The sequence below is a fragment of the Diabrotica virgifera genome, chromosome 6 (assembly GCF_917563875.1).
Source record: "Diabrotica virgifera virgifera chromosome 6, PGI_DIABVI_V3a".
NCBI classification, from domain to species: Eukaryota; Metazoa; Arthropoda; class Insecta; order Coleoptera; family Chrysomelidae; genus Diabrotica; species Diabrotica virgifera.
The window spans coordinates 138,691,295-138,711,159 of NC_065448.1; the positions used below are offsets into that span (position 1 = coordinate 138,691,295).

The window sequence follows — 19,865 nt, forward strand, 5'->3', positions numbered from 1 at the left end:
ACTACTGTTCCTTAAAATGAAGAGCTTACCCTATAGCGTCTCTTATCTAATCTAACAAGATCGTGCACTATTCTAACATACACAGGCACACAAGCACTACGCTCTGCTTTTCACTATCACCTATCACTCAAACTAGTTCAAAAGGCTTTGTCCTCTTCAATCTTCTAGTTTGTCCAGTAGTAGATATCGAGGAGCTGGATTTCCTCAATATTCTCATACTTATGAAGTTGTTGTTGCTCATGACCTCCTGCTATCTTCTTGATGACTATATTATCCAGGTTCCATTCCTAGGTCTTGATATTTGTTTATAAAGTAATATCTTATTATGCATCGACAATGTGGAGTTTCTTCCAACTAGTCAATACACTTTTTATAGGTATCTTTCTTTTGCCTTTCATAGCCACAACAAGGCTATAATACGTTTCCTTCCTGGTTTTTTTGTAGACCACTTTCAGCTGATTCTAAAAAATTAAAATGAATGGTAATTTTTCTATTCTTTACAATTAAAAATCAAAAGAAATAGGAAATAGGTACTACTATTTACAGGTAATAATATGCATAAATAATTCGTTTCCTAAAGAATACAGAAAATTGAAAACGTTTTTATAATACTTACATAATTGTTTAAACAAAAGAGACCCAGCCAGAGCAAAACTAACAGACAGAACTGCAAAAAAGCCACTAATTTCCATTTTCCCACCCCCTTATCTTATATGCATTTTCCAATCAAAATTTTTAGGTTGTCATGAACATGAAAGACTCAACCTCAACAAATAATAATAAACAAAAAGCTCTACAGCTCTACTTCCACTTCCCGCCAAATGGACACAGGTTGGTGACACTGAATTCACGCCAAATAAATGAAAAAATAGAACAATTTTCTTTTTCGTCAATTTCTTCACGTGAAGTTTATAACGAACAAACTTAGATGTCAAAGTGTGCTTTTACACGTCAAATTTGGCCTTGAATAACTTGGTCAATTTCTTGTCCAATTTATTGTTGATGTAAAGTGGACTTAATAAGAAATTGACAACAAGTTATTCAAGGTCAAATTTGACTTGTACAAAACACAATTCTACATCCAATTTTACCGTGAACAAAAAGAAAATAAAGAAATTTGACAAAATAAAATAAATTCAATTGTTCTATTTCGTCAAATTCCTTCATTTTCTTTTACAAACCATACATTTTGTACTCGTCAAATTTGGCCTTGAATAACTTTGTCAATTCAATTTATTGTTGATGTAAAGTGAACTTTAGCTCTGAATGACACTCTCTCTATGCTAATATATAACTCTATGATCAAGTCAAGAAAGATAAGATATATGACAGTTATGACATGACATGTTATGTTTGTCATGTTGACATGAATGAAGAATACATAAGGAAGTAGGTGTAATGTTTTTCTTTTCTCCATTTATATTAAAAACATAAAGTTTTAGGAATTAAAATCTACAGTTGTCCTTTATAAACATGACGACCGAACAAAAATTTAATGCTGCTGTGAATGTCATTCGAAGTTTACCAAAAAATGGTAAGTATTAATTTATTTATATTTGCTCCAAAAACAAAGTCCACATAGAAAAGATATCTATATCCTGTTGACTTTTTAAGGGATACTTTCTAGATTTTTTATTCGGATCTGTTATGATTCCGAAACAAATTAAATTATACTTTTATTTTAATTACTGATAAATATCTAAGAACTTGAAAGATCTTGGGATAACTATCTTTTAATACTAATAACAACTAAATTTGGTGCGTTAAAGCAGTTTAAAACAGTTAACATAATAAAGATACAAGATCTAATAACAGAGGCAACAATTTTAAGAGGTAAAGAGCTCCAGAATATGCAACAAATAACATATCAGTTGTTAAGAGTCAGTAGGTAATGTTTTAACATCATGGTAATACTAATGGTCAGACTAATTCAAAATCTACTTACATAATGTATAAATTGTTTTTCGTTTTTTGAGGTATACTACATTCGCTCTCGCGAGATTTTTTTTGACACTGACGTTAGTAATTTCTTTTTTGAAAAATTCAGTTGTCAGAAGTGACTGGAAATTACTACAAAACCAACGCACCTGCTCATATCCAATATTATTAATAGTAAACAGACATAAAAATAACATAAACTTTACGCCAATCAATATTTATTTATTTATTTAAACCATTATAATGTATTGATATTGTACAAAATAAAAATATTTTGTAGAAATAAACTTCACAAAATTTTATGAGATTAGTAGACACTCCCACTATTTCTAATAATTCTTCTTTTTTTAATGAAAGATTAAGTTGATTTGAGTTGATTTTAGCAGTTAATAGTGTGAGGTAGGGATTTTTGTGTTGTACGTTTCCTATTCCGAATGTCTCAAAAAAAATCTCGCGAGAGCGAATGTAGTATAAAAGGTATGTTTCAATACATGGTTTTCCAGGTTGTTCTACTAAAAAACTTTCTCTAGTGTTGCAGCTTATTGCTCAATATATGGCTTTAATCCATTTAGTGCTCAGAACCTTTTTACTGGTCTTTTATGAAATCTCCAAAACCATAATAAAATAGCATTGAGTTAAAGCAAAAAGGAGTTTTTCTATATGTTTCGTTTTTGACATATCGCACACCTAGTTCAATAGTGCCACAACTGCAAAAAATTCAAATTTTGAGTTAAGGCTGCAAAAGGTTGCCTATATTATGTCCCATCTAATGCAATACAGCCTGAACTAAAATATTGTTTTGGATAAGTATAAAGTAAGATACTTCGGTATTTCACTGTAGGGTTTTTGGAAGGTTTGAAAATGCAATATGGCCATAACTGGGAGATGTGGCGATAATACACACCGCGACAATAAAACTGATGTAATTCAATACGGCCACAACTGCAAAAATTGTTAGGTCAGTGGTACGCTTTTATAATTTTATCAGTTCCCAATTATTCATGCACAAGTAATCAACGTGTTTAGTGTAAAACTATTTGATTTAAAGCCTGAAAATAGTGTATAGTGATATTATTATTAACTTTATATCAAACATGATGTCAAGGGCAAGAAAAATTGTTGGGCTAGCTTACCTTCTCACTTACTTGTCTTAATGTGAATATTCGGTCTTGCGTGCTTCTGCCCTTCCTGAATCCACACTGTGTGTCTTCCGTAGTTGTTTCTATTTGGGTTTTTATTCATGTCTATTATTCTTGCGAATACCTTCCCAAGGATACTTGATATGGTGATACCTCAGTAATTATTACAGTTTCTCTTTTCTCCCTTTTCGTGTATTGGTAATATAATGTCTTTCTTCCAGTCTTTTGGTAATTCTGCTCTATTTATGATATCATTCATTAGTTCTTTCATGCTATCCATTCCCTCTGTCCCCATGAATTTTATCATTTCCAGGGTGATATGATCCATGCCTGGTGCTTTGCCCAATTTTACTCTTTCTGTTGCTTTCTCTAATTCCTCTCTTGTTATGGATTCCACTTGTTGTTCTTCATTCCTTTCTTGTATCTCTCCTATGTTGTCCGTGTCTGCATGAGTTAGCTCTTTGAAATGTTCTCTCCATCTTTCCATTATTTGTTTTTCTTCTGTTAGTATGTTTCCATTCTTGTCTTTTATATTCGGCATCGTGTGCTCTTTCTTTTGTCTGAGTTGTTTTAATGCACCATAGAAGAGTTTTTGGTTTTCCATGACCTTTCATTTCCTGCTTTCACCGCCATGTTAACCTCTTTCTTTTTTTCTTTATATGCCTCGTAATCTTCCGGGTGTTTTGTGCTTAGGTATCTGTTCCATTTGTCTTTTTTGTTCTTTATTTTCTCTTGTATTTCGTCCGTCCATCATTCCGTTCTCCTCATGTTAGTATTTGCTATTTTTTTGCTAGTATTTGCTAGGTCTCATTTTAAAGCTTAATTAATAGGCTTCAAAACAAAGTTTGTTAAATTAAAAAATGAATAACCATTTTCAATTTCGTTGCAACACGAAACTACAGCCACATCATATTCTACTCCAATCAGAGAGTGCAGCAAGCACCTCTACCGGTTTTGAAACTTATTAGTCTCTCATCAGGAGACATATGCAGCTACGGACTGCAACGAACGAAATGGCAGGGATGCCTTAACGGCAACTGCTAGCAAAATACTAAGTTTTCAATCTAATAGCACATAAAATAACCTTAAAAATATTACTCTACATCCTACCAGACTGGAAACAATGGGAACCTTCTCTGGTTACACCTCCGAGGCTTCTAAAATTTGCAAGCCATAATGGATGCTGAGACTAAAGAAGATGAGGGAATTTTACAATTTATAATTCACGTCCTATCTGCTCAGCGCGGTAAAGTTCCAACGATAATGAACTTGGAACAGTAACTTGGAGTAATATTTTTAATGTTATTTTATGTGCTATTAGATTGAAAACTTAGTCTTTTGTTAAGTTACTTTATCTTCATTTCTTTTAAAGTTATACCCGTTTGAAGTTATAATTTTCTTAAAAAAATTGTACATACATTAATTTGTTTATATGGGTTTCACGCAAAGTTGAGCTATAAACGTTTATATTTTAATTAACAATAATGATAGAAGAACTCAAAAGGAACAATTTGAGCCTATGAAAAAGTTCGTAAGTTTATTGTTGGCCAAGATATCGATATTTTAATGGCGCGCTATGAGGCGCAAGATCGGCTCACAGTCAAGTAAGTGACGATATTCGTAGCCACAATATCGATATCTTGGCCAAAAATAAACTTCGAACATTTTCGTAATCTTAAAATTTTCCTTTTGAGTTTTTCTATCATTATTGTTAATTAAAGTGTAAATGTTTATAGATTAAATTTGTTTGAAACCCTTATAAACAAATTAATGTACAATTTTTTAAATAAAATTATAACTTCAAACTTTGTTTGGAAGCCTATTAATTAAGCTTTAAAATGAGACCTTCTAAGGCTCATTTGCATGCGTAGAAGCCGAGTTACGATCGATAAAGTTTCGAAAAATACTTATTTTGCAATTTGCATTGTGCACTCATTTTACAATATCTTGAATTCTAATTGTTGGATTTAAGTTAAGTAAACGTTTTTTTCTTCGTTTTTTATTAAGGACCAAATTTTACTTGAAACATTTTTTTTATCTCTTTTAGTTTATGAGCCAGAGCCTTATAAACAATTAAATTGTTTACAACAATTTTTTGACCACTCAGGTCGAAATCCACCCTCAAAATAATTCGTAATCAGCAGCCAAAATTCCATAAGAATCCGTTGAGTTTGTTCATCAGAATTGAAAAGGACACGGTGACCTCTATTTAGCGCCTAGACTAATGATTGGCATATTATTCCTCTACTCTTTTTTTTTTATAATGGATAACCATAGACGCCGATAATACATGTGAACATAGTGAACACGAGTGGCACAAATAAAAAAAAACGCATATTTCTCGAGATACTGACCACTGGTGGTGAACGGCTAATTTTGGTGTTACTTTATGTTTTTCATGGTGCTGAAAACGAAAATGAGGTTTATTTTGAATTTTAATTGGGGGAACACTGTCAAAAACGCAATATTATCCTAAAAGTAAAAAGAAAATCACATTTTTTTGTGTTTAACTCCGCAGAACTCTGTTTGGTTTTAATATTTTTTTCTGAAATGTTTATGGAATATCAACCTTTTACATTTTTGAAGATTATGGGATTTGTTGCAAGCCTTCAGTCTTGTTGTTCTCAAGCTATTTCCTTGTGGCATTTTTGTAATTAACTATTCTAAATCGGAATTAAGCCACAATTTTTATTAACGTTTCGCGTCGTTGCCAAAATACAAAATAATAATCATTAATATTTTGTATTTTGACAACGACGTCCCATTTGGACGTCGAAACGTTAATAAAATCATTTTTAGTAAAGTTGTGCCTTCAGTCTTATTCTAATAAAAGTGACGAATTTCTGAAAATACCTAATATGTACAAATTAGTGAATTTAATCGCAAAAGTTGAGTGACAAAATTTGAAATATAGCTTTTTAATCAGGTTTATGTTAAAATATATGTAGAGTACACAGACGTTTTCTGGGGAGTTGTAGATGAAAATGTTTTATAAAAAAATGGTGCAACTTTTAATATCGAGGTTATACACTTCCAAAATAAGGCATATTTCTCGAGATACTGAATACGGGTGGTGAATGGCTAATTTTGGTCATACTCTATGTTCTTGATGGTGTACAGGACTTATATTATCATTCCAAAATAAAAGCAACTCATATTCATTTAATTTTTAAATATCTTAAAACAAACATTGCCTGTTGTTGTAAATAACTAGGTGACACAAATTTCCCAATATAATGCACTTGTTTCAAGATCACCTTAGTCAGCTATTTTGATATAATTATTTCATTAGGTCGAATCGTGTCAACAATCATAATAAACAATTGGGATTGATTATAGATACGTAACAAGTAAATAAAGAGATCATTCATTATTCAGCATTCATTATTCAACCATCAAGGTAGTTATAATATAGACTTTCGTCCACCAACTTGTTACTGATAATAAGTAGTAGTGTTCAATAAATAAAGTATGAACAAATAGTGTATTCCTAACAACCAACCCTCTTCTCAGAGTAACTACCCCATTACGACACATATACTATTATATGGCGACCTGGAGAGACGAACTGGACTTCTGAGGTAGGGAACAGGAAAGATGGCGAGCTTCTATAATTGGAAGAGAAGGAAAAAATTGGTAGATGGAGTATGAGATGGATTTGGAGAGACCTAGCCGCAGGGTAGAAATGGTAGATGTCGGCAGGAATGAAGTTCGGAGTCTTGGGACCACGCCCAGCTTCAAGAGGACTTGGAAACCAAATAGACAGTAGTGGACAATGACAATAGTGAATGTGAGTAACTCTTTACTATTTTTTAAATTGCATACAGTCTCACAGACACGTACAAATTTTCTTTTAGTAAATATAATGCATACTATATAATTATTATGGAAGTATTAGGGTAATTATTTTTAATACAATTAGTAAATTAGGTCTAGTTTTTCATAATATTCATTTCAAGAAGCATTTATTTGACCAGTTACTTGATATTTTAACTACATAAGTGATGTTACATTTTATTTTTTTTTTTTGAAAATAGACGAACTTTGATTTAAATACCTAGATAGAACTTTTAAAAAGTGTTTACGATTTTTATTTACATAATAACTATTTTTAACTCTATACGAGTACATATTATACATAAATCTATTTTTAACTTGAACGGATTAAAATGCTATATCAGGCTTTTATTTGGCATATTATACTTTTGTTACCTGACCCTGAACGAGTCAGAAATACATACATGAGGAATTTGCTGAATAGAGTTTTACGCATTACATAAGACATAAAAATTACTGAAATTACACACTAGGAAAGGTGAATTAGAATTTAATGGAATTACGATAATGAAGAATTTTGAGAATATATTGAAATAATATTATTGAAAATGTAAGAAACGACAAACAAATAAACGTTTTAAAGAAGAAGAAAGGAAAATACAAACATGATGGACAAGAATAAGTTTCACGGAAAATATGAGTTCCGATATTATGGGACCGATGAATCAAGATTTAGAGAATTTTTTACCAAGGACAAGACAAAGAAACATTAAAGACGAAAAAAATTAAATATATGACTATGGAAAAGAAATTGAATTATTTATATACAAGGATATACAAGAATTTTTATACAATGATTTTAAGAAGAAAAGAAAGTAATGATGTAAGAAGAAAATAAAGGCATACAAGTCATAATGACGCAAGGAAGTTATATATGACAAGGAACCACATTGGAGGAAAAAGACAAAAGAATATGGACAATTAAGCCTTAAAAATTATCATAATGAAGGACAAGTTTTTAAGGATAATTTAAAGAAGATTTGACGACAAAAGATTAGAAAACCGAATAATTAAAAAGAATTTTATACAGTAAAAAGTACTATTTAAGAAGAATAGGTTGTATTGCTTCAAGTACATGTAGATATTTAGTATAATATTAAGTTACTTTAAATTTTTTATAATGTAAACTAACTTTAAATTCTATAATATAAAAATACTTATTTAATTCAAATGAGGTCATGTAAGACTGTATCTCAATTAGAGAAATAGAGACTTTTTTGTGACGTAATTAGTGACCATTCGCGAACCGAACCGAACTAAGCTGAACTAAGTGAGGAAAAACTATTATTTAGTAAATAGCAAAAACGTGAATTAATTTTTTTTGTTTTTATGATAAAATTGCGATTTTGACAATGTCCCCCCACTTAAAATTTAAAATATACTTTATTTTCGTTTTCAGCACCATCAAAAACATAAAGTAAGACCAAAATTAGCCATTCAACACCCGTGGTCAGTATCTCAAGAAATAAGCGTTATTTTGGGGGTGTATGTATAATGTCGGTATTAAGAAGTTGCACCATTTTTTTTTTCTATAAAACATTTTGATCTAAAACTCCCCAGAAAACTTCTTTGTACTGTACTTATATTTTACCATGAACATGATTAATAAAAGTAAAAAGTACTATTTAAGAAGAATAGGTTGTATTGCTTCAAGTACATGTAGATATTTAGTATAATATTAAGTTACTTTAAATTTTTTATAATGTAAACTAACTTTAAATTCTATAATATAAAAATACTTATTTAATTCAAATGAGGTCATGTAAGACTGTATCTCAATTAGAGAAATAGAGACTTTTTTGTGACGTAATTAGTGACCATTCGCGAACCGAACCGAACTAAGCTGAACTAAGTGAGGAAAAACTATTATTTAGTAAATAGCAAAAACGCACATTATTTATTTAGCGTTTATTCATAAGTTTTTCTCGTTCTTAACTTTTAGGTTAATTTTATAGGTAGTAGACGTGCAAATAGTATAGGGCCCTAGATAAGAAAAATAACCCTAAATAAGATAGGAAAAATAACCTAGATTGGAAAAATAACCTAGATAAGAAAAATAACCGAGATAAGAAAATAATCCTAGATAGATGTTAGCTAGATAGATGTTAAATAGATAGGTGTTAGATGTTAGATAGATAGCATTGAAAAGAATAGTTCTAGCTAGATAGAATAATGATAGGTAAATAGATTCTTTCGTGATTTTTTTTTAATAAAATATAGTCTATTTTTATTACCACTTTTTTTCGAATTTTTATTGAATGTGGAAGTTTTGACAACGACAATAAGATTTTTTCATTTCAAGTTTTCAATATCGGTTGAATTTTAGTATAAATATGATTTTTTTTAATGTTTTGTGATGAATTATGTAGACCATTGATTTTTTAATATATTAGAACCAAAATTAAGTAAAGACAATTCAGGGAGAAAACCGACTCTTGTCAAGAAAAAGGTACAAAATGAAAATTAGAAGATATTAGCATACCCATTTCGTGTTTTGAAACTAACTGGATCTCACATAGACTGAGTATATCAGATCAGACAGGAATTTAGGGATGCAAAATGTAGAAGATTTTTTTTAAGCGCACAACTATCCATTTTGTCTTTTTGGAACAAACCTTCCCACGACTAAGGACGTGGAGAAAGGACCGGAAGCAAATTCAAGGGTATAAAGTTGCGAAAAACTACCCATCAAGTAGGTAGGGGTTAGAAAATGAAGAATTATGAAATAATACGAATATAGGAAGGAAGATACATGAAATATAAAGTAAGTGATAAAGAAATCATGAAGAAATATGAAGAAGAAGATTTTTGTTTATTAGTACACTATGAAGAAAGTACTAAGTATAAAGAAAATGAAAATATGTATTAGTAAAGTACCAGTCAAGAAGAAGAGGAAGAAATCGGAGAAATTTTTTTAATTGAAGAATATGTAGAAGGTCAGAAAATCAAATAATTATTTTAAAAGTGAAAGAAGTATAATTAAAAAGTAAGTTCAAATGTAAGAATTAAAGTTATAATTTTATTTTAAGTAGGGAAAAGGTAAAATATACATTACAATTTCTGAGTGTAGAATTTCGCGAGATATAAGGAAGTAATAAGTAAGAATAGACGATGTTTGAGGACTAATTTTTTTTATAGGGCAATAAGTTGTATATTTGTATATATTATATTTGTATTTTATATTTGTATATATTTGGATAAATCTTTAACACAGTAATGAGCTGGTGACGTTGTTTAGAAAAATTTTCTTCTTTGTCGGAAAGGCAGAGAAAATAAGGTACATCTCTCAGAAAATTTTTCTTGTAAGGCTAGGGGATGTACAGGACTTATATTATCATTCCAAAATAAAAGCAACTCATATTCATTTAATTTTTAAATATCTTAAAACAAACATTGCCTGTTGTTGTAAATAGCTAGGTGACACAAATTTCCCAATATAATGCACTTGTTTCAAGATCACCTTAGTCAGCTATTTTGATATAATTATTTCATTAGGTCGAATCGTGTCAACAATCATAATAAACAATTGGGATTGATTATAGATACGTAACAAGTAAATAAAGAGATCATTCATTATTCAGCATTCATTATTCAACCATCAAGGTAGTTATAATATAGACTTTCGTCCACCAACTTGTTACTGATAATAAGTAGTAGTGTTCAATAAATAAAGTATGAACAAATAGTGTATTCCTAACAACCAACCCTCTTCTCAGAGTAACTACCCCATTACGACACGTATTCTATTATAATGGTGTTGAAAACAAAAATAAAATTTATTTTGAATTTTAAATGGGGGAACATTGTCAAAAACGAAATTTTACCCTAAAAATAATAATAAAATAGAAATCACGTTTTTCTGCTTTTAACTCACTAGTGCTCTGTTCGGTTTTAATATTTTTTTCTAAAATTTTTACATCATAAATATACACTATTCCAAGAAATTAACGCACCACCTTAAAAATGGGTCATTTATATGTCTCGAATTTCCTAAACCTGTTGTCCGATTTAAGTGATTTTTTAATATGTCATAGCCTTATTCTTTAACAATATCGCTGTAATAAAATTGTTGCTAGACAGGTAAAATGTCACTGTATACCGGGTGTACCAATCAAACTGTGTTTTTTTCTCAAAGTTCACCACACCCTGTGGAATATTCTAGCATTTATAAAACCCATCTATAGCCTCAGGTTTTCTTATCATTCTCATATTTTATCCACTCGCTTATGTTAGATAATAAAAACGTTAGGTACTTTAACAACTTGCCATGCTCTTCATCAATATAGGGTGTTTCTAAATAAGTGCGGCAAACTTTAAGGGGTAATTTTACATGAAAAAATGAAATAATAATTGCTTTATAAACATATGTCCCGAAATGCTTTCTTTTCCGAGATACAGGATATTAAAACTTTTCTTACAAACCGATGATTTATTTATTGCTCTAAAGCAGGTTGAGATATGAAAATGACATGTGCATTTTTTGACATACAATTAAGGATTATATGTTCACCATTGGATTTACATAAAGGTCATATTACCCGTATGCGCGCCAATGGTGAAGATAAAATTCTTATTTGTATGCCAAAAATGCGCAATAACTACCTCTTAAAACCCACCAAATTTCATTTGCATATCTCAACCTGTTTTAGACCAATAAATAAATCGCCAGTTTGTAACAGCATCCCGTATCTCGGAAACGGAGCATTAGCGGTCATACGTTTATAAAGCAAACTGTCATTATTTTTTCATGTAGTGTAACCCTTTAAAGTTTGTCATACTTATTTAAAAACACCCTGTACTGATGACGAACATGGCCAGTTGTTAAAGTAACTAACTTTGTTATTATCCAACATAACCTAATGAATCTAAAAACAAAATGTTAAGAAAACATGAGGCTATAATTGGGTTTTAATTTAAGTATTTTATAAATGCTAGAATATTCCACAGAGTCACGCGAACTTAAAGAAAAAATCACAGTTTGATTGGTACACCCGGTATACATTTTACAATTTACAATTTACTTGTCTAGCAACAATATTATTACGGCGATATTGTTAAAGTATAGGGCAACATATTAAAAAACTCACTTAAATCGGACAACAGATTTAGGAAATTCGTAAAATGACCAATTGTTAAGGTGGTGCGTTAATTTCTTGGAGTAGGGCATTTTTCACCTTTCTGAAGACTATGGGACAAGCATTCAGTATTTTTCTAATAAAAGTTATGAATTTTTAAAGTACCTATAAGGTGCAGATGTGTTAAGTGCAAAGTTAAATCGCAAAAGTTAAGTGCCAAAATTTGAAATTTAGCATTTTAGACACGTTTATGTTAAAATATAGAGTACAGAGAAGTTTTCTGTGGAGTTTTATAGAAAAAAATGGCGCTACTTCTAATTTTAAGAAAAACGTGAATTAATTTTTTTTGTTTTTATGATAAAATTGCGATTTTGACAATGTCCCCCCACTTAAAATTTAAAATATACTTTATTTTCGTTTTCAGCACCATCAAAAACATAAAGTAAGACCAAAATTAGCCATTCAACACCCGTGGTCAGTATCTCAAGAAATAAGCGTTATTTTGGGGGTGTATGTATAATGTCGGTATTAAGAAGTTGCACCATTTTTTTTTTCTATAAAACATTTTGATCTAAAACTCCCCAGAAAACTTCTTTGTACTGTACTTATATTTTACCATGAACATGATTAATAAGCTAAATTTCAGATTTTATCACTTAACTAAAACGATCTAAAACTCCCCAGAAAACTTCTTTGTACTCTATATTTTACCATAAATGTGATTAATAAGCTAAATTTCAAATTTTGCCACTCAACTTTTGCGATTTAACTTTGCAATTAACGAATCTGCACCTTTTATTTTGAAAAGTTCATAACTTTTTTAAGAATAAGACTGAAAGCTTACAACTGGTCCCATAGTCTTCAGAAAGGTGCTATAGAAATTTCAGAAAAAACTATTAAAACCGAATAGAGTTGTAGCGAGTTAAACGCAAAAAACCATGATTTCTTTTTTTTTAGGGTAAAATGGCGTTTTTGACGATATTCCCCCACTTATAATTCAAAATAAAATTCACCACACCGTGTCCACAATTCAATACCATGTGATTTTGGGCGTGCCTGCCACTCGCATATTTATTACCTTAGTAATAATTGTATATTACGTGAATACCATCAGCATAATGTATCGCTTTACTCCAATAATAGGCCAGGGTAATAAGACAAAAATATACCCTGTTCGTGACACTTCAGCAGTCAGGGTACTGAAGCGTTTTTTCGACAGGTAATAGGAAGGGGGGCACAACCGGGTAGCTAAGGGAAAGTAGGTATAAAAAATAGTCTATTTATATTTATTAAATGATAGTTAACTATTACATGGTTTAACATAATAACTAAACAATGAATTGCGTTTAACTATATAAAAACCATCAGAAAATCAAAAACATAAAAAAATTGCATTCGCTTTTACGGTTATGCCCCTACCCAAGGGGCAGAACCGTATGGTAATTGGGGCACAACCGGGAAATTGGATTGTATTATACAGGGTGTTTTATTGGTAAAGTAACATACGTTAACTGTAGAAAGAGGATACTTAGGCGGTCTCAAAAATACCATACTTAATGGGTCTTACTCCATTAATAACAAAGATATTTGGTGTTTTATCTATTTTGCCATTTTCTTAATTGGTTCATAACTTTTTAACCACACTGTATATTTATTTTATATTTGGCACGCAAATATCATTTAAGGCGTACAATAAATTAATTTATTTACAATTGTAAAAAATCTAGGTCCGGCTTAAAAAATATTGGAAAAATGTTCCGACCCCAAAACAACACTCTGTACATTAAATTTTTTTAAAATAGATTTTTCAGTTGAAAAGAGGATAAAAAACTAAATTTAGTGGTATACTTTGAATTTTCGGCAAAATGATTTTTCTGGTGAAATTTGGAATTTGAATTCTGAAATTAAGTGAATTGCGAGAGCTCTAAGTAGAAATAAATTGAAATACAGCTTACAACTTGTCAACCACACTGTATATTGATTTTATATTTAACACGCGAATATTCTTTTAGGTGTCCACTCAATTAATTTAATTACAATTATAAAAAATCCAGGTCCGGATTAAAAAATATTGTATAAATGTTCCAACCCAAAAAACACCTTGTATATTAAATTTTTTTAAAATGGATTTTGCATTTGAAAATAGGAAAAAAAAAACAAAATTAGTGGTATATTTTGAATTTTCGGCAAAATGATTTTTTTGGTAAAAATTTTAATTCTGAAATTATGTGAATTGCGAAGCTCAATGTAAAATAAATTAAAATATGACTTAATTTTAATTAATACCATTATTTAATCTAAATTGGTTAAATATTAACCTTTGCACACATAACAACAATTTTTGATGACCCCCTCTGTGGCTCAGTGGTAAGAGCGCCTACCTTTGGATCGAAATGTCCGAATGGTTGTGAGTTCGAATATCACCAGGGTCAGAAATTTTTCGTTTATTATAAATTAATAAATGAAAATAGTTTCTGTCCTTGTGGGATCGGTACTCACCGGAGGGACCGCAGACGTTCGGATACAATTAGCGTCTCTTTGCAAAGACAATGACGTTGACTTTGCAATGTAACAAGACACTTAGTCAACACACACAGTACACAGTACACATGACGCTAGGTACCTAACTACAAAAATTTACCGTACCTACGTATAAAAAAAATAATTTTTGGTGGTGGTAATTTTGAATAAGTACTTTAGTTTTGAATAGTGATTATGCTGCAAATTTTCGCTGTGTTGTTATAATTTTTAGCTATTTTGTTGATTAAAGTGATGTATTCTTTATTGACCCTTTATTATTTATTCATTATTTAAAGATGAATATTCGCAAAAAACTATTTTTCACACATAATAAAAAACACTAAAATATTAACATTTTACCAATTTAGATTAAATAATGGTATTAATTAAAATTAAGTCGCGTTTTAATTTTTTCTACAAGAGCTCTCGCAATTGACATAATTTCAGAATTCAAATTCAAAATTTTACCAGAAAAATCATTTTGTCGAAAATTCAAAGTATACCACTAATTTTGTTTTTCATCCTCTTTTCAAATGCGAAATCCATTTTAAATAAAATTAATATGCAAGGTGTTTTTTTGGGTCGAAATATTTACACAATATTTTTTAAACCGGACCTGGATTTATTATAATTGTAAATAAATTGATTGATTGGACACCTAAAAGAATATTCGCATGTTAAATATAAAATCAATATACAGTGAGGTTGACAAGTTGTAAACTGTATTTCAATTTTTTTCTACTTAGAGCTCTCGAAATTCACTTAATTTCCGAATTCAAATTCAAAATTTCACCAGAAAAATTATTTTGCCGAAAATTCAAATTATACCACTGAATTTAGTTTTTCATCCTCTTTTCAACTGAAAAATCCATTTAAAAAAAATTTAATGCACAGGGTGTTGTTTTGGGATCGGAACATTTTTCCAATATTTTTTAATTCGGATCTGGATTTTTTACAATTGTAAATAAATTAAATTATTGTACACCTTAAATGATATTTGCATGCCAAATATAAAATAAATATACAGTGTGGTTAAAAAGTTATGAACAAATTAAGAAAATGGCAAAATAGATAAAACACCCAGTATCTTTGTTATTAATGGAGTAAGATCCATTAAGTATGGTATTTTTCAGATCGCCTAAGTGTCCTCTTTCTACAGTTAACGTATGTTACTTTCCCAAAGAAACACCCTGTATTATTGGCAATTTCCACACACAAAGTCGTCTAAATCGTCTTCTGGCCATCCTGTGCAACCTTCGTGTGCCCAGTTATTACACATGTTTGAACATTAATTTTATCCATCCATCAACTCTGGTGGTATGTGCATATTGCTCCTTACAGTATACGCAGAAGCTATCATCCTGTGATCTTGTAACCTCTCCTTCTCCTTCTGAACGGAACACTTTAATTTTTTTAGTGAGTTTTTTTTGTTTTCGTTTTGATTCATAACCTTTCTTTTAACTTGTTGGATTTTGGAGGGAGTCATTTTTGCTGCAATGCTGTTTTCAAGTTCCTTCTTATATGGTGACTCCGTTAGGATTGCGGTTTATTCTCTCGTGCGTTTAGTTTTGGTTATGTTTCGAGCACCACGTGGAATCACTAATATTTCAGTTGGAGAAACAGCAAATGAAGAAAGGCTATAGCGGGATAAGATGGTCAAAAATGCCCCCGCACCGATCAGCCCCGCTACTTATGTTTTCGATAAAGGATATAAAATTATGCCCTTATGCAAATTTTTAGCTTCCCAGAGGTCCTAAGACTTTTTAAATCGAGAAAAGAAGAATTTTTAGGTTATATTTTTTTGTGAGCGCAGTTTTACTTTAAAAAATCTGAAAAAGTTCAAGAGGTTGTATCTTTTGAATAGAAAACAAGTTGATTTTTTTCAGATTTTTGTAATAAAAAATGAGCCAAGGAAAAATTTTTGAAATTTTCAAAAAAATTTTAGGTTATTATAATATGATTTGGCCAACTTTTAAATAGTATTTTTTTGTGTACTTTTTGCCGTTCTTTTGAATGACAGAGGCAGAATTTTTAATATCTGAGCGGAAAGAACGAAAAAATCGAAAAAACCGTTTTTGGCTGTCACGAGATGCATCTCGGGACAGCCAATTTTAGGATTTACGATCCTGATTACAACTGAAAAAAAACTAAAAGTGTGAATTTTGTCATAAAATTTGGTATGTGGGGTTATAATAATATTTGGAACAACTTTTCCAAATAACTTTTTTCGATATCTCTAACGCGAAGCAAATCGAATCGCATATCGAAAATTCACCCTATTTGTGGATTCGCAGTAGGGCGCGTTTAAAATTTAAAGTTCAGTTGACTATTTTAAAAATTGTGAACCATCAACCTCTATGACTGCAAAATTTCAAACCTGTATATATTTTGATAGCCGAAACATAGGGGTGTCTTCATCTTAAATGCGACACACTGTATCTTATCCATTCGATAATTTATTGCAACTAATATAGTCGTATTTTTTACAGATTCAAAATATACAATGAAAATACTGACTAATTCACTAATTTTATCATAAAAAGTTCAAATTTATTGCATTGAAATATTGAACCAATTAATGCGTATTAATATAATAATATTATACTCTGGGCTAATTAGCAAAATTCATGGAAAAGTTATTTACCAGCAATTTTATTGCTGGAATCGAATTATAAGATCCTATATATTAATAATATAGGTATGCAAAGTCCGCAGATAGTGTGCTACTTTTTTTATAAACAAAATGGCGCCGACAAATCGTATTTTTTTCAATTATTGCTCTATAACTCCGAAGATTTTAACTTTACAACAAAAACACCTAAATAAAAATTCACCGAAATTTAATTCTGCATAGAGATATGTTTTTCCCGATTTGCTCCGATGAAAATTTTCCTCGGAAAATGCGGGTTTTCCCAACAAACTCTCTAATTTTCAAATAAAGTTTTAGGTAAGTAATTATTAATCAATAATTAAATAACTTAGTGACATCAAAGTTTTCTTGGTATAGATTGTAATTCCAGAAGCGGGTGAAAATTAAACAAAAATTTTAGCAACAATTCAATTGTTAATTAACAATTTACGATCGCAATAATAACCAAAATAATCATGATACATTGATCAAACTTATAAAGATTATAAAGATGAGATGCTTATTTAATATTTTATCAACAAAATACAAATTTTTCGTTTTTTTGCATAATCTTTAAATTTTGGAAAAAAAATGGTTATAATACGCTGGTCTAATTAGTAAAGTACAAAGAAAGGATATTTATCAGCAATTTTATTGCTGGAATCGAATATTATGATCCTGTATATTAATAATATAGGTATGCAAAGTCCGCAGATAGTGTGCTACTTTTTTTATTAACAAAATGGCACCCCCAAATCGTGTTTTTTAATTATTGGTCTATGACTCCGAAGATTTTAACTTTACACCAAAAACACTCAAATAAAAATTCACCTCAATTTAATTCTACATAGAGGCATGTTTTTCCCGATTTGCTCCGACGAAAATTTTCCTCGGAAAATGTGGGTTTTCCCAGCAAAAGCTCGAATTTTCAAATAAATTGTTTGGGCAAGTAATTATTTATCAATAATTAAATAACTTAGTGAAATAAAAGCTTTCTTGGTATATATTATAACTGCAGAAGCCGGTGGAAATTAAACGAATATTTTAGCAACAATTCAATTGTTAATTAACAATTTACAGTCGCAATAACAACCAAAATAATCATGAGACATTGATCAAACTTAGAAAGATTATAAAGATGTGATGCCTATTTAATATTTTGTCGACAAAATATAAATTTTTCATTTTTTTGCATAATCTTTAAATGTTTAAAAAAAAGTAGTTATAAACAAATTAACATTTCTCAGACACTGTCTATTATAGTATAATTTTAAAAAATACTTAAAATGCGTATTTCAAAGGTCTTGAAGTCTTGAAAATGAATGCTTTAAAATTTTTTTCCAACTATTTTCAAAAAAGTTATGAAACAGAAAAGTAAACATACGATTCCTTCGTTGTTTATAATTTGTTTTAATTGTTTCAAAGCTTAAAAGTGAGATTATGGTTCAAACTAATTCCTCTCAAAAAATATCAAACATTAGTTCAATGGTTGATTTTTTAGGCCCGTGTAGGCATTATTTTACGTTCTTTGGATCATTGGGAACAAAAAAGGTCTTTTATAATTCTGTACCATCCGTGAATAAGTGGATAAGTCAAATCTTAAATTTTTTATTCTTCAAAACTAATAAAATGTTTAAAATGGCCCATACCCAAAAATTTGCATTTTTGAGTTATCGACTTATTCACAGATGGTACAGACCGTGAATAAGTGGATAAGTCAAATCTAAATTTTTTATTCTTCAAAACTAATAAAATGTTTAAAATGGCCATACCGAAAAGTTTGCATTTATGAGTTATCGACTTATTCACAGATGGTACAGAATTTTTCTCTAAAGTTAATCGTTTTCGAGTTATAAACAATTTAAAACTGAAAAAAATCTAATAATGACCATTTTCAAGGTTCAAAAACAAAAATAAAAAATATTATTTTTGAAACTACGGTGTAGCCAAATTCAAGCTAAACCCTTCTTCCAGGAGCTCGCTATAAAAATTTTTGGCACGTTTGATTCTAAAAAATTGCTTTTTAATAAAAATGTTAATGAAGTGCATATGAGAGGACGGGCGATCGGGCTGCATTAACAACTAAAAAACAATATTTTAGAATGAAACAAGCTCAAATTACTTATTGTTAACTGATAAAATAAGGCTTCAGCTTGAATTTCTGTACTTCGCAGTTTCAAAAATAATATTTTTGATTTGTGTTTTTTAACCTTGAAATCGTCATTATTCGATTTCTTTTTAGTTTTAAATTATTTATAACTCGAAAACGATTAACTTTAGAGAAAAATTACAAAAGAACTTTTCCCAACGCATGGTCCAAAGAACCTAAAATAATGTCTACCCAGGCCGAAAAAATTGATTTTTATAATTTGTTTAAAAAGTTTTTTAAAATAAATGTAGCAATAATTCCGAAATTATGGCCTTTAAGTATAGGGAATTAAACATGGAAAATAGTCAGTATTTCTTAAGGACTTCAAAACGCAAAAAATATACAGGGTGTTCCATTTGAAATAAGAAAGTTAATTAGATATTCAGAAAAACGGAAGATCTGACAACAATGTAAGTATTACTATAATATCGGCCACATTAGAAAACTGCTACCCACCACAATCTATAAAAATCGTGCAAGCCATTTCCGAGATAATTGAGGGTTTCCATACATAAAACTCACTCTGTATATTATATTATACAAGGTGTCCCAAAAGTAGTGGAACGGTCGAATATTTC

The 19,865-nt window shown here is 30.0% G+C and overlaps 1 protein-coding gene across 3 annotated transcripts in view; it reads left to right on the plus strand.

The window, feature by feature from the left end:
• Positions 1 to 1,229: 1,229 nt before the first annotated feature.
• Positions 1,230 to 19,865, plus strand: part of LOC126886903 (acyl-CoA-binding domain-containing protein 5) — a 115,114-nt gene continuing 96,478 nt past the window's right edge. The window contains exons 1-2 of one of the 3 annotated variants that reach the window (XM_050654040.1): positions 1,230 to 1,389; positions 1,443 to 1,534. In XM_050654040.1, coding sequence (XP_050509997.1) covers positions 1,474 to 1,534 — 61 coding nt within the window. In that variant the 5' untranslated portion in view covers positions 1,230 to 1,389; positions 1,443 to 1,473. Of the gene's footprint in view, positions 1,390 to 1,436; positions 1,535 to 19,865 lie in introns of all 3 variants that reach the window. The other 2 variants (XM_050654042.1, XM_050654041.1) reach the window with 2 other exon arrangements.